The sequence below is a fragment of the Impatiens glandulifera genome, chromosome 7, assembly GCF_907164915.1.
Source record: "Impatiens glandulifera chromosome 7, dImpGla2.1, whole genome shotgun sequence".
Lineage (NCBI taxonomy): Eukaryota > Viridiplantae > Streptophyta > Magnoliopsida > Ericales > Balsaminaceae > Impatiens > Impatiens glandulifera.
In genome coordinates, this window is record NC_061868.1 from 45,078,517 (window position 1) to 45,094,849 (window position 16,333).

Here is a 16,333-nt window from a genome sequence, read left to right on the forward strand (position 1 = left end):
TGAAATAAAAATAAGTATATAATTTGATTTTAAAAAATAATAATCTATATTATTACAAAATAAAATTTAAAATAAAAAGTATAAAATACCATTATAAAATATTAAAACAAAATTTTATCTAATTATTTATTTATAATTTTTTTTAAAGGAATAATAAAATAAGGGTTGGCAAAGATATTGAAAGGCTATGGATTTGGATTATGTGTCGCCCAAAACCTATTTTTTTTGTAGTGATATATATATATATATATATATTTAATAATGAGTTTAAATATAAATTAATTAATTAAAAATCTGATTTTAAATAGTAAATTAGATTAATTTGAAAATAAATAAAGTAAGTTAGTTTGAAAAGTTGAACTGAAAATTGTGTGAGTTATAGAATTTTTTTTTTTTTTTTTTTTGTATGTCCTCTCCATTTTATTTTTAAAAAAATTACAACATTAAAATATATATATATATATATATATATCAAATTAATTTAATCTCATTTTAATTTGTTTAATTTATTTAAATTAATCTAAAATTAAATTATAATATTATAGTGTAAAATATGAATGTCTATAAGTTTAGTCGATTGAAATGTTCGATCTGGACATATAATTATATGTTTAAGTCTAAATTTTGCGTATAACATTTTAAATTATTTTTTATTAATCGTTTTAAATTTCAAGTACGGATTAATCCGTAAACCAACCACTCAACTTATTTATACTCACATAACGAGTTGGGCTGGTTCTGGCAACCCATTTATTAAAATAAAGAAGAAACTTTTAGTATTTTTTAAACATAAATAGATCTAGCTGAGTGGTTTAGGATGTAAATAAAAGATTTATATTTGGTCATTAGTTCGAACCAAATCCAAAATATTTTTTAGTGCGTATTAATAATTAAATACAAATAGGTACATATGTTAATCAATAGGTACATATGTTAATCAATAAATAGTAATAGTAGTTAATTTGTATAGATAGTTTATACACTTAAAGTTGGAAAATATATATAATCATAAGCCTAACATTACCATTTTGAAGTAGCTAATGAATTTTATTGAAAATTAATTATAAAATAGTTTTTCATATATTATTTGTTTTTGTAATATTTAACAAATATCAAGTTTCTAATATATATAAAGTTGAAGTATCTTCTAAAATAGTATGCATTTATATGTTAAAAGATTCATTTTTCTTCTTTATCGTTAATTCTCTCTAATTATTTTGAAAATTCAGATAGACTTGTTTAAATTCAAATAATTTTGTCAAAAATATTTAAATGAACTTTTTGGGGGAATTTGGGAGTTATAAATTGCCCACTATTATCATATGTCTAGTCAATACTCTAATAACCTAATTAATTATCGGGATTACAATTATTTGGACAACTAATTTGGGGAGAACCTAAATTCTAGATATAAAGTTTTAAAATTTTATTTATATATATAAAGTTAGAAATCTGTCATATTTATTCAATTAATTAAAAAAATTAAAAAATATATTTTTTGATATAACTTAATTACTAAGATTTTATATTTTTTAATCGTATATAAATTTAAGAAAAAATTATATAAGTGCAAGTGCAGGCGCCTTTGAAACCCGGTATGTGATTTATTTAAAAAACAACTTAACGAATTTAAACTTTATTAATATAAAATATTTTATTATATATATTCAGTAATTCAATTATAAAATATTTTTAATTTTTAATTTTTTTTACTGAGATTAATAATTTAAATTGTATGTATATATTATTTATAATGGTTAAATTAAGATTAATTTTAAAGATTTTGTTTAATTATTATTTTATTTTTAAGAATTCTAATTTATATATAAATCTACTTATAATATATTTTATTTAGAATAATTATTTAAATATTTACTAAATAAATATTAAAATAATTATATTTTAAAATATAATATTTTTAGACAATGATTAATACTTCTATATTTTCATTTATAATAATTTTTTAAATATTATAAATTTATTCAATTTAATGATTAATAATATATATATATATATTAAATTAGAATAAATTCATATTTTTTTAAAGAAAATCATTATATATTTTAATAATATATTATAAATAAAAATATATAACTATCTATACAAATTCATATTTTGAAGTAGCTAATGAATTTTATTGAAAATTAATTATAAAATAGTTTTTCATATATTATATGTTTTTGTAATATTTAACAAATATCAAGTTTCTAATATATATAAAGTTGAAGTATCTTCTAAAATAGTATGCATTTATATGTTAAAAGATTCATTTTTCTTCTTTATTGTTAATTCTCTCTAATTATTTTGAAAATTCAGATAGACTTGTTTAAATTCAAATAATTTTGTCAAAAATATTTAATTGAACTTTTGGGGGGAGGTTGAGAGTTATAAATTGCCCACTATTATCATATGTCTAGTCAATACTCTAATAACCTAATTAATTAGCGGGACTACAATTATTTGGACAACTAATTTGGGGAGAACCTAAATTCTAGATATAAAGTTTTAAAATTTTATTTATATATATAAAGTTAGAAATCTGTCATATTTATTCAATTAATTAAAAAAAAATAAAAAAATATTTTTTGATATAGCCTTAATTACTAAGATTTTATATTTTTTAATCGTAAGAAAAAATTATATAAGTGCAAGTGAAAGTGCAAGTGCAAGCGCCTTTGAAACCGGTATGTGATTTATTTAAAAAACAACTTAACGAATTTAAACTTTATTAATATAAAATCTTTTATTATATATATCCAGTAATTCAATTATAAAATAATTTGAATTTTTAATTTTTTTTACTGAGATTAATAATTTAAATTGTATGTATATATTATTCATAATGGTTAAATTAAGATTAATTTTAAAGATTTTGTTTAATTATTATTTTATTTTTAAGAATTCTAATTTATATATAAATCTATTTATAATATATTTTATTTAGAATAATTATTTAAATATTTACTAAATAAATATTAAAATAATTATATTTTAAAATATAATATTTTTAGACAATGATTAATACTTCTATATTTTCATTTATAATAATTTTTTAAATATTATAAATTTATTCAATTTAATGATTAATAATATATATATATATATATATATTAAATTAGAATAAATTCATATTTTTTTAAAGAAAATCATTATATATTTTAATAATATATTATAAATAAAAATATATAACTATTAATCATTTTCTTAAAATAAAAATAATTATTTTAAATTAATCTTAATTTTTAAAAAATATATATAAATAATATCAGTGGTATATATAGTTGAAATATCAGTATTGGGTGTATATATACATTCATAATATTTTTTCAAAAATCTTTATATATTTTGAAAATGTATTATAAATAGAAATATAGAACTGTTAAAATTAAAATAATTTATTTGAAATTAATGTTAATTTAAAAACTTATAAATAATATCAGTGATATATATTTGAAATGTGAGTGTGTGTGAGTATAATGTTGTGGTATATATATTTGAAATTAATTATTCTTAATTTAACATTTATAAATAATATATATTTAAATTATTAATTTCATTAAAAAAATAAATTCAAATTATTTTTTTACCGCACACTCATATTTCACCTTTTAAATATAATTAAGTTAAAATATTAAATATATATAATAACTCTGTTAATAAATGACACATTTTTTTAAGTTGGTATACATAAATATAATTTTATACTTTCTCGTAATAAATTTATCAACTCTAACCAACTTCATAAATTAAATTTACAGTTCCTTCCATTCTAATTTACTTTGTAAAAATGTAGACACTTTTTAGTTCCACTAAATTTGACCAAACACTAACACAATGTTAATTTTACTACCAAATTTGACCGACTACTATCTTTATTTTATAAATGGAATGATTGATTGGCTGAATCCCCAACTTAGGGTTTGTTTGAGGGAGTTGTTTTTTGGGTTTTGTTTGAAAAATTTTTGTTTGATGTTTGATTAAAAGTAGGAAAAAACTTAATTTTTTTTATTTTTTTTATCAAATTATTCTATTTCTAGATTTTTATTTAATAATTAATTTATATTAAAAAAAATAAGAGATAATTTGACTATTTTAATAAATAAATTAATTAGATTGATAATGTGATTGTTGGGTTTGGAATAAAAACTGAGTTTTATCATAATAACATTCATCAACCAAGCCCTTAGCTACTATTGGATTAGGTTATTTCGATGTTACCCATACATGTATATATTCCATTCATAAATTGACACATATACACAAAAGTGAAATATCACCTCCTCAATTGTTAGTTTTTTCTCTTTGGTAACATCGAATTAACCATTAGATGTAATGGTTTAAGCCAGCTCTAACTCTAACTCTAACCCTATCTCTCTGTATAAAAAGCTTTTGGTTATAGAAGAAATGTGAAAACATTAATTAGGTGGATATGGAATAATTATTTTGTAGGGTTTGTTTATATGGTTAATGGATTGTTTTTATACTTTATGATACTTTTATTTTTTAATATTGTTTTTAATTTTTTTATATGCATATAGTATTTTACAATAAATAACTAATTTTTTAAAATAATTAATATCAGAATAGTACGGATCTACATATCTCAACCTCTTAAAAATAATATTAATATTTATATTAGTGTTACAAAAAAAAATCTTCATTTAATTGTATATTTTAAGTTCATAGTACTAATTATAACTTCTAAATTCGTCTTCCTGTCCAACCCATAAATATTTTGTTACTAGAAAAGAAAGGGTCACATATAACATTGTTACCATGTCCGTGAATTCAATATTAGGGCATGCTGTCTGCATACCATACCCTGCTCAAGGGCATATAAACCCATATGTTAATGTATAAACTAGTTAGAATTCATGTATTTGTAATCTATAAGAATTATGATAAATAATAAAAAATAATTTGGATAAACTATCTTAAATATCTAAGTTTTGAAAAATATACTAATAAAAATACATAATACAATAAATAATTAGTTAAAGTGGTACAAATATTAAAATTTATAAAATAAAATTTTTAATTATCAATAACTCGAACTAAGTGAATATAACTAAATATTTTCTTTTAGCACAAGATTATCTTACAAATTAAAAAAAATATAAACTTACCTAATGGATAATAACTAACTAATCATTTAAACAATTTAAATATAGTCGGTCATATCTAAGACATAAAAAAATTGAATCGTATAAAAAATCTTATATAAATTATTATCTTTCTCAAAAGACCAATTAAACACTTGTTTTATAAAGAGGGGTGGAGAACACTAGTAAAAATGTATGATTATCGAGGAATCTACCGAGAGCGAACAAATACTCTCGGAAATATTTATTCCATCGAGAGCATCACCCTTTCCTCATTGATATTTGTGAAGACCACCGAGAGCATTAGTTATCTCGTAGATAATATTTATTTCTGATAGCCTTTGTTATCTGTTCTCGTGAAGAAATATTTACGAGGGTTCGCAATTATGCCCTCGGTGAAATCTTTTTAATTTTAACCCAGCTACTTCCTTTCTTCTTTCTTTCTTCTTCCTCTCGCGCTTCTCTTCCGATCCCTTTCTTTCTCCGATTCTCCGCCTAACCTCCGCCGTTCTCCGTCCACAGATCCGCCCTCCTCCGCCCAGATCGATTCCGCCCTCCTCCTCCTCCGCGATTACGCCCAGATTCCGCTACTTGACAGGGGTGTTGTTCATCGTTGCTTTGCCAAAAATCTCTACACACACAATCACACACTGCATCAGTACTTTCCTTCTTTTCTCTCTATTTTAAGACTATCCTTACTTTACTTAATCATTTAGATTAGCTTCGTTCTTGACAAAGAAAATCTTGGTTAGGGCATCTAAAAAACTCATCTAATATTGTACATATCCTATGTAGTAATGCTCAATTTAATCTTCGAAGATTCTCAAGGTTCAGGTTCATGGAGTTAGCTAGTTTCCATTTGGAATGACAAGATATAAGGGGGCTGCCATCATCAAGACAAGGTCGGGTGATCAGTTTTCTTCAAGTGTATTTAAATATTTAAATGTTGTTTTGTTTCAATTGTATATCATGTTTGGGCTGAAAGAAACGCGAGAGCTTTTTCTAGAGTTCAACGCGACATCGATATATGGTATTGGGATATTGTGGTGGACAAATCGTTTATGAGAACATGGAGGAAAATACACATGTGCGAGCAAAACTGAAATCATTGCAAGAATTGGAGAATCTCATATCAAGAAGTACTCAAAAAGCCAATTTCAAGACGCGTTCAATATTTGAAAACTTGTGTTTATAATTTTCTTTACTCATTCATATATGTGTAGATTGATTCATTTGTTTTTCTTTTGAGAATCAAATCTAGGGCTTGTCCTAATTGATATAAACAACCTCGTGTCGTTTTTTTTTCATTTTGAGATTTTAATTAAATGACAAATAAGCCGTTTTCAAAATAAAAAACAATTAAACACACAAAATCATGTTTTCTTTTAGCCTAAGTAGGGCCGTGCAAAAAAAAATCGAAAAACAGATAACCCAAGCGAATCGATAGTTAACCGGTTTCATTTTAACGATTTATTGGTTAATCGGTTCTAGCGGTTTCGGTCAACCGATTTTTTACCGGTTAAATGGTTCGGTTTTCGATTTACAAATTTTTTTAACGGTTTAACCGGTAAATCGATAATAATTTAATTATATATTTTTATATTTTATAATTTGTATTGGTTATTTTAGAAATAATAAATATATTATAGATAACATTTAATAATTTATAAATCTTTTTTATTTTTTATTTTTAAATTTTAAATTATAATTTTATAGAATTAATTTTAAAAAACATTATAATTTATATAAAATTGTACAAAAATAAAATAAAAACAAGCTGAAACAATTTCATTAAAATATATAAAATTATTTATATAACGAAATAATAACATAATTTATAAATTAACAAAATCAAAATAGTTAAACAAATTAAAACTTGATGTTTTCAACATTCAAAATAATTTTTTAACTTTCTGTCCAATACGCCCAACACGAAAACACCTAAACATCTATAATATATTGGAAATACTTAATCATATAACTATAAACACATATATATAATATTTTGCATATTATTATAATGAACACAATTATTCAAATAACTATTATTTTATTATAACTTAACGATTTTACTTCCCGTTCTATCGATTGAGAAGGAGATTCAATCATATTCGTTTATACTTGGTTGGTTAAAGACTGGTCAACATAATAATTTTTTGAATTTTTTCAAGAAACATATAAAAAATTAACAATATATATTATATTGTTACAATAAAATTATATATTATAAAATATTCCTAAATATATCAATAAAATATATTATGATAATAATATATTAAATTATAATAGAGACAAGAAAGAATGGAGAATAGTACTAAAAAAAATCATTTCATAAATTTATTTCTTAATTAAAAAAATTAATTATCGGTTTCTGGTTAAACCCGGTTAACTGACCGGAACCGACCAAAACCAGTAAAATCAGAACTGGTAAAACCGATACCATTAACGGACGATTAACTGGTTTGTAAAATAAAAAGACAAACCCGGTTTTAACCGATTAACCGGTTAACCAGCCGGTTGAACACCCTTAAGCATAAGATTATCTTACAAATTAAAAATATATATAAAAACTTACACATTATGATAACAAGTAACTAATCATTTAAACCATTTAAATATACTTCGGTCATATTTAAAACATTAATTTCTTAATAAAAAATGTTGAATTTTATAAAAAATTCTTATATAAATTATTCATTATTTAAAGACCAATTAAACACACAAAATCATGAATTATTATTCATTTTATATTACATTTAAAAAAAAATTATACTCACATTAAAATTAGTATATGATTATATATTTGTTTAGAACGCCGGTTTCTAACTTTTCATTTGATTTGGAGTGCGACTAATCCCCGAGAATTAAACACATATTTTGCAAACACACTTAATAATTTAATCAAGTGCAGAACTTGACGTCTGTTGAGCCCGAACCCAAGATTTCGGGGACGTCGGAAATATTTACCTAGGCGAGAAGAGGGATGTAATTCTATTTTTTAATTGTTATATATTAAAATAATAATATTAATAATAATAATAATAATATAAAAAAAAGCATACATCTCAACCTAAAATATTTATATATATATATATATATATATATATATATATATATATAACTTTAAAAAAAATATTAAAACATTATATTACTAAACTATAAAAAAAAAAAAAAAAAAGTCACAAATGACCATTTTTCTGTTATGTTTAAACTTTTCTAACTAAATAATATATATTTATATATATTATATAATATCTTTAATGGTTAATTATTATATTTATATTTATATATATTATTTTTTATCATTAATTTTTATATTTATATATATAATTATTAAATATATTTCATATATATATATATATATAATATATTATTTATTTTAGGCAATTTATTTGAGTGAACTCTCAACTCTTCACTCATTTTTAACCTTCGAATTATTTTTTAAAATATTTATAATATAAATATTATATATATAAATATAAAAATTAATGATTAAAAATAATATATAAATTATTTTTAAACTTTGTTATATAAATATATATATATAATTAAAATAACTAATATATAAATATTTTATCAATATATAAAAGAGATTTAATAATTTTATAAATATACATAGTAATATATATATATATATATATTATAAAATAATGATTAAAGATAATATATATAATAATATATTAAATTTTAATCGTTATATTTAACTAAAAAATTGATTTAAATAATTATGATGACCTTTTTAAAAATTGAATTAGCTATTTACTTTAAAAATTAATTTAAGACTAAAAAGTAAGTGATAGAATTTATTAGATGGCCGCTAAAATAATTTAGTCATTTTTATATGAATATATATAATTTATATAATTAATAATTTAAAATAAATAACTCAATTCACCTTAAAATAAAAAATAAATAACTAAACTTTATTCTCTAATATTATATAAAAATAGACAAATACACTTTAAAGTTGACCGATGTAATTATAGGTTAAACGTTCAAAATATATATATATATATATATATATATATATATATATATATATATATATATATATATATATATATATATATAATTTAATCTAACTTTATTTTAATATAAAAATTAAATAATTTAGTCGGTTTAATTGTTGGATATATAATTATAGATTCAAGTCCATAACTTGCATATATTTTTAATATTTGTTATTAACCTTTTCAAATTTTTTTTTATAGTAAATAAACTCATTATTTTGTAATGAAAAGTTGATCAATAAATATGAGAAATAATTAATTTAAGGGTTATTTAATTTTATTCTCACCTTATTGACAACAGCATTTTTCTACATATGTAATGTTAATATTATATAAGTAATTATATTACTTATTTAATAGTTAACACTAAATGAGTTTGATTCAGATTATATTTATCAGTTTATTTATTTATATTTATAATATTATTTAATAATTAATGTTATATATGTAATATTATATATATATATTATTAATTTAATTTTAAATATTAATAAATTATTTAAATTTAAAATTTTATTTTTTTATATTTTTTTTATATTTTTTAAATTTATAATATTATATATTATTGTTTTCCAACTTCCCTCGAACACTATATTTACTTTAATTATGAGTGGTTTTGTTTTGATTCATTTCTTGTAATATTTATATGTTAAGTATCTTTTTATTTACTTAATTTTAAAGAATTTTTTCACTCAAAAAAACTTGATATCAAATCAGTTCAAACACTCATCATTGAATGGTATTGTTAGTGATTTAAAAAAATAATAATATTATATAAAAAAATAATATTATTTATATCTATTATGTATAATAAATTTATCAAATGTAAAAAGGTGAAAAAAAAATGAGATACATATTTAAATTTATGCTTTTTTAGTATTACTATTATTTTATATTAATATATATATATATATATATATATATATATATAAGAGAAATAAATAAAAGATTATAAATAAAATGATTGAAATAGATTAAATTAATAGAGAGAATGAATAAAATGATTAAAAAATAATTAAATAGATGAATGAATAAATAAAATGATTAAAAATTAAAAATATATGAAAAAGAATGAAAAAACAAATTTAAAAATGATAAAAGATAAAAACTTTAAAAATATAAGAAAGAACGTAAAAAAAAATTGTGTTTAAATATAAATTTTGTTAAGTAAATTTATTACGCAAAATTGGTAAAAAAAAAGGAATGAACTTTTAGGGGACTTACGGGTTATAATTTGTCCACTATTCCGTCACCACATGATTTCTGATATTGGAAGGACCTAATTAATTAGTTGGAGATTACAAAGATTTGAGATTTTAATTTACGGCACACTCAATTTGACCGAACTAAATATCTAAATATTATTTAGTAATTAGTACTCTTTGACCAAAATTAACAAAATATTAATTTTACTACTTAATTGACAGATTACTATCTTTATTTAATATTGACCGACTATATCTTTAATTATTAACTAGTAAAATTTTCATTCATGGAGATAAAAATATAAATAAAATAATAATAATTATTATTATTTAATGTTTAAAATTCTTAATAAATCACGAATAATAATTTAAAATAAAAAAGAACTCTCATTCCATATTTTTTAATCATTTCGGTAAAACAATTTATCTTCTCACATATTTTATCACATATTTTTTCCGAATAAACCTCTCATCACATGACTTTACATTTTTACTTTAGTCAATCCAATATTTGATTCATATTTTTAATATTTAACATCATGATTTCACACTTTGATCAATTAAATATTTAATTCATATTTGTACTTGTTTGGTTATGTTGCTAATTCAAAACATACATATAACATTTTTAATTTTATTTTTAACCGTTTTTAAGTTTATGGGCGGGTCAACCCATAATTCGATCCAAGTATTCATTTATTCTCACATATATATTCAAATTAACCACAACTCTCGACCCGACAATAAAGACACATTTAAAATTAAGCATTATTATATATATATTAATATATATATATATATATTAGTTAGTTAAAAAGTTTAACTTATATTGTTAGAATGTACCGCGTTTATCAAATTTTGTGTTAAATTTAAAATATAAAGTCTTATTAGTCTAGTTGATTAAACAATTTATTTGTTTTTGTTAGATTGCAAGTTTGAAATATATTTATATTTTTTTTATTTCTTTTAACCGTTTTAAGTTTATAGGTGGGTCAACCCACAATCCAACTCAAGTATATCCAAATTAACCACCGCTCTCGACTCCGGCAATCCGAACACTTTTAAAATTAAGCATCATTATATATATATATATATTAGTTAGTTAAAAAGTTAAATTTAAATTGTTAAAATATGTAGCGTTCATCAAAGCCTAGTTGGTTAAAGGGTTATACTTGTTAACCCACAATCCAACCCTAATATCTATTATACTCACATATATATTCAAATTAACTACCCCGGACATTTTTAAATTAAACATCATTATACTTATTTATTTATTTATATATATATATATTATATTATATATTATATATTATATATTTATAAGATTTAATATTATTTCAAGCCGTTTGAATATATTTTATAAAGTAAGACTTAAGAAATAAATTGTTCCATTTTAGGTTTCAATTATTATAATTTTAATTATTTTACAAACTAATAAGCATCTATTTTTCTTATTTTAAAATAGTATTTTCTTATTCTTAATTAATTTTTCATATCTATAAAAGCGACATAACAAAATTCTTTTTTCGATTTTTAAATAGGTAAATCGTACATAAAAAAAAATTACGTAGTTACAAAGTTATGTGAAAAATAAATATCAAATTTATCTGAGATCGACATTTTTTAGTCATGCAAACGAACGCAAACGAACATCGACAAATTAAAATACGTAAATCTTGAAAAATATACTTAATTGAAAATAAATACGTCAAAGACATCTTTCAATATCATTTCATTTACAAACGCGATAAATTAGTTAGAAAATCGAAAAATAATATCACACGGGATCCTCTGCTACCGAAATATAGATGTTCCGGTGTTCCTCCATACAAATTTTGATATTAAAATAAAAATAAAATAAATAAATAAACTGTATTTACTGATTTACCCCCTTTCCCTGTGAGAGAGGAACAGGGGAGCAGGAAACTTTAGTAACAGAGGAACTTTGCTCAAATAATATATATTAAAAAAAGAGACTTTTGTCCATTTGAAAAAAATATTCAAAATTTGATAATTAGACTCCATATGCCACCCTCCAAACAACTTATCTTCACAATTGAGCCTATAAAATGCAATGATTGAATGGCTGAATTCCCAAACCCATAAACATTCACCAATATCATATAAGTACCTAATATCAAGAAAAAAAAAGAAAGGGTCACATATAACATTTTATAACCATGTCCAATATTAATCCGATATTGGGGCATGCTGTCTGCATACCATACCCAGCTCAAGGTCACATAAACCCTATGTTGAAGCTGGCCAAGATCCTCCACGCTCGAGGCTTCTACATCACCTTCGTCAACACCGAGTTCAACCACCGCCGCCTCCTCAAATCTCGGGGACCGAATTCCCTCGACGGTCTCAGCACTTTTCGATTCGAGACTATCCCTGATGGATTGCCTGAGACCGACAATATCGATGCCACTCAGGATATTCCTTCTATCAGTAAATCAACCACGAATACATGTTTGGGTCCATTTAAAGATTTGCTCTCAAGGCTCACTGCTCCGCCGGTGACGTGTATAGTCTCAGACGGCGTGATGAGCTTCACCGTCGATGCGGCAGAGGAGTTGAGCCTTCCCGAGGTCCTTTTATGGACGACTAGCGCTTCTGGACTCTTGTGTTACCTTCAATATAATAACTTGCGGGACAAGGGCTATACTCCCTTCAAAGGTACATATTCATTATTCTTTTATCACTTTAATATTATTATTCTAAAATAACCTTTAATTAATCATTTGAAACACCTATAATTAGTTCGATTCAGAACAATCTCAATATATTTGCATCTAAATTAAATCTGGTTTATGGGTTTGAGCCACTACTTTAGAAAAAAATAAGATAAAATATAATATAATTATATATATGTGGATATTTTCAAAGTAAGCCAATAAGTGTTAGGTGGTTATACTAAAGATTTGCTAGATTGAGAATGAGACTAGATCCAAACTTTATGAGAGAGAATATAAAATAATAATGTGGTATGGGATCGGGTTGTTGGTCCCAACTCTAAAAAGATAAATTATATAATTTAATCAAATATCAAACAAAAAAAAATAATTATTTTTTCTAAATAAAATATATTATAAATGTTTAGCTTAGAAATGGATTAATAAAACTCAGCCCATTTCTTATAAATAATAAAGTAGACATTTTAAAAAGAATTTAACACCAAATCCAAAATATATATTTTCTGTTACATTATTTTATTGTGATTCGGAAGTGTACATTCTGGTTGGTATGATAGTGCATGTATCATTAAGACATTAAGACAGTGGTTAGAGTACATTTTGGTTGGTATGATAGTGCATGTATCATTAAGACAGTGGTTAGAGTATTGCTTTCATACGGCGAGAGTGTCATTAGTTCAAATCCAATAGTAGGTTAGATACTTTAGAGTGTCATATGTATAAAGAAAAAAAAAATTAACAAAGGAGAGATGATATTTACTTTTATGAATAGGTGTCACTTCATTAGTAGAATACAGGCAGTGTCTGTACATGTAGCATCGAATTAACCGTACATTCTTGACCTATGTTTTATACTCTGCTTCTTATAAATGCATACTTTCCTATTTATGACAAGAGCATCAGGATTACATGCCTAAAATCAATGTATTGAAATTTAAAACAAAGAAGATGATATAATTAACCCTCAAACATGGGATTACATATAAAATTGGAATAGAACATGACCAAGCACACCATTGTTTCCCTTAATTTGTTGCAGATGCGAGTTATATTGGAAATGGTTATTTGAACACGGCATTAATCAAAGATATCCCTGCTGGAATGGAAGGCATCCGATTGAAAGACTTCCCTAGCTTCATCCGAACCACAGATCCAAATGACTTCATGTTCAGCTTCCTCATCAACGAAGCAAACAGAGCAAAACGAGCCTCAGCCATTGTTCTCAACACCTTCGACAAACTCGAGTGCCACGTGCTTCAATCTCTCTCAAACATCCTCCCACCGCCAATCTACACCATTGGCCCTCTCCACCTCCGCATGAACGAGCTCAAATACGACGAAGCAGCGCTCAGCTCTCTGGATTCCAATCTCTGGAAAGAAGAAACAGAGTGCCTAGATTGGCTTGAAACCAAACAACCCAATTCAGTAGTCTACGTTAACTTAGGAAGCATAACCGTGATGACTGCCCATCACTTAATTGAGTTCGCATGGGGATTGGCTAATACCCAGAAACCGTTTCTTTGGATCATAAGACCCGACATCGTGGCCGGAGATGAAGCAATCTTGCCGGCGGAGTTCTTAGAGGAGACTAAGGAAAGAGGTATGATGGCGAGTTGGTGCCCGCAGGAAAAGGTATTGGCCCATGAAGCGATCGGGGTTTTTCTGACCCACAGCGGATGGAATTCGACTATTGAGAGTATTTCTTATGGAGTCCCGATGATATGCTGGCCTTTTTTCGCAGAGCAACCTACGAATTGTTGGTATTGCTGTGAGAAATGGGGGATAGGGAAGGAGATGGACTGCGATGTGAAGAGGGAAAATGTGGAGGGATTGGTTAGAGGATTGATGGATGGAGAAGAAGAAGAAGGAAAGAAGATGAAAGATAAAGCAATGGAGTGGAAGAAGATGGCAGAGGAAGCCGTTGGGGATGGCGGTTCTTCATATGGAAATCTTGACAAGCTGATTCAACAAGTGCTTCTCCCTTCAAGAGATTATTAGTCTTTTTATCTACTTTAATTATTATTTAAGTTCATGTTTTTGAATTTTATATAAGTTGTTTTGTTGTTTGAATAATAAATAATGTATTATAGATCTAAATGTCTATAATACATTTAAATTATGAAGATCTAATGTTATTTGAAATCTTGTGAAGTTGATTGAGATGAACTCTAAATGTCTCTCGGATTCTAGATCCAAGGAATTAATCGATCTAATGGAGGAATTTCAGGCTAGAATGGTTTTTACTCTTTATGGGGTTAAATTATGTTATTCCATATTTAAATTAAAACATGTAACTAGCTCATTTTTATATTTATTACATGTACATGTATAAATGTGTCTATTTTTGGACTACATAGTCCTTTTTTAAATAAAGCAAAAGTCAACATTTTAGAGTATATTTTGAAGTTTTGTAACAATACTTGTAGTTGTAATTTAAATTATTATTATTTGAAGCCTAAATAAATACATTTTGTAAGGGTCATTTATATTAAAAATGGTAAAAAAAATAGTTAGAGTACAACAAAAAAATATGAAATGAAAAAATCAAAATAAAAACATTACTCAATATGTTATTAAGCTCGAGAATACTATTCGAGGAGAACAATTAACTATGCGAGTCTATCGACTTTCCGGAATGACTCTCAGAAAGGGGATATCATCATATACTCCTGATATTTCTCAGTTCGCTTTCAAATGGAGGGGTAAAACAATATTTTTAAAAAAATAATGTTTTGCCCCTCCTTGTGAGAGGGAACAAGAAAAACATTAATAATAATTATTATTATAATAACATTATGAATTTTTATTTTTATTTTACTTAATTATTATGTCAAATTTAAATAAATACTTTTCATTTATATATTTATATTAATATACATTTTTTAAAAATAATTCATATATATTAAAATGATAAAAATCGTTTAAACACAATGATAAAGAATGACATAAAAAATACAAACACGTTACCCAACAAATTATTGAACTCGTAGATCTTAAAAAGAACGAATAACTATCGGCTTTCCAGTACGAATATCATAAAGTGTCATAATAATAAAATAAAAAATGTTATGCATCCTCCATTCGAATTATGTTAGGGGTCTTTCGCTTTTGCCAGATCTATAGAGATACTACAAGTCCACCGTCCTAGATTTCATCGCCGCGGCCATGATCTGGTTCACCGGTACTACCAAAAAGTCTCTTACTTACGTTACTTTTACTGATGTTTTTTATCTTGGACCACGAAGGCCCCAGTCGTGCTTCTTCTTTTCATTCTCATCATATTGATAAAAAATCTCCTCGTGCTCTGCCATAAGAAC

At 23.9% G+C, this 16,333-nt stretch overlaps 1 protein-coding gene across 1 annotated transcript; it reads left to right on the forward strand.

The window, feature by feature from the left end:
• Nucleotides 1-12,492: 12,492 nt before the first annotated feature.
• LOC124945512 (7-deoxyloganetin glucosyltransferase-like) lies at nt 12,493-15,027 on the forward strand. Its single transcript, XM_047485960.1, has 2 exons — nt 12,493-12,999; nt 14,056-15,027. Exons 1-2 carry the CDS (start codon nt 12,501-12,503, stop codon nt 15,012-15,014), a joined length of 1,458 nt encoding a protein of 485 aa, XP_047341916.1. The 5' UTR covers nt 12,493-12,500; the 3' UTR covers nt 15,015-15,027.
• The last annotated feature ends 1,306 nt before the right edge of the window (nt 15,028-16,333 follow it).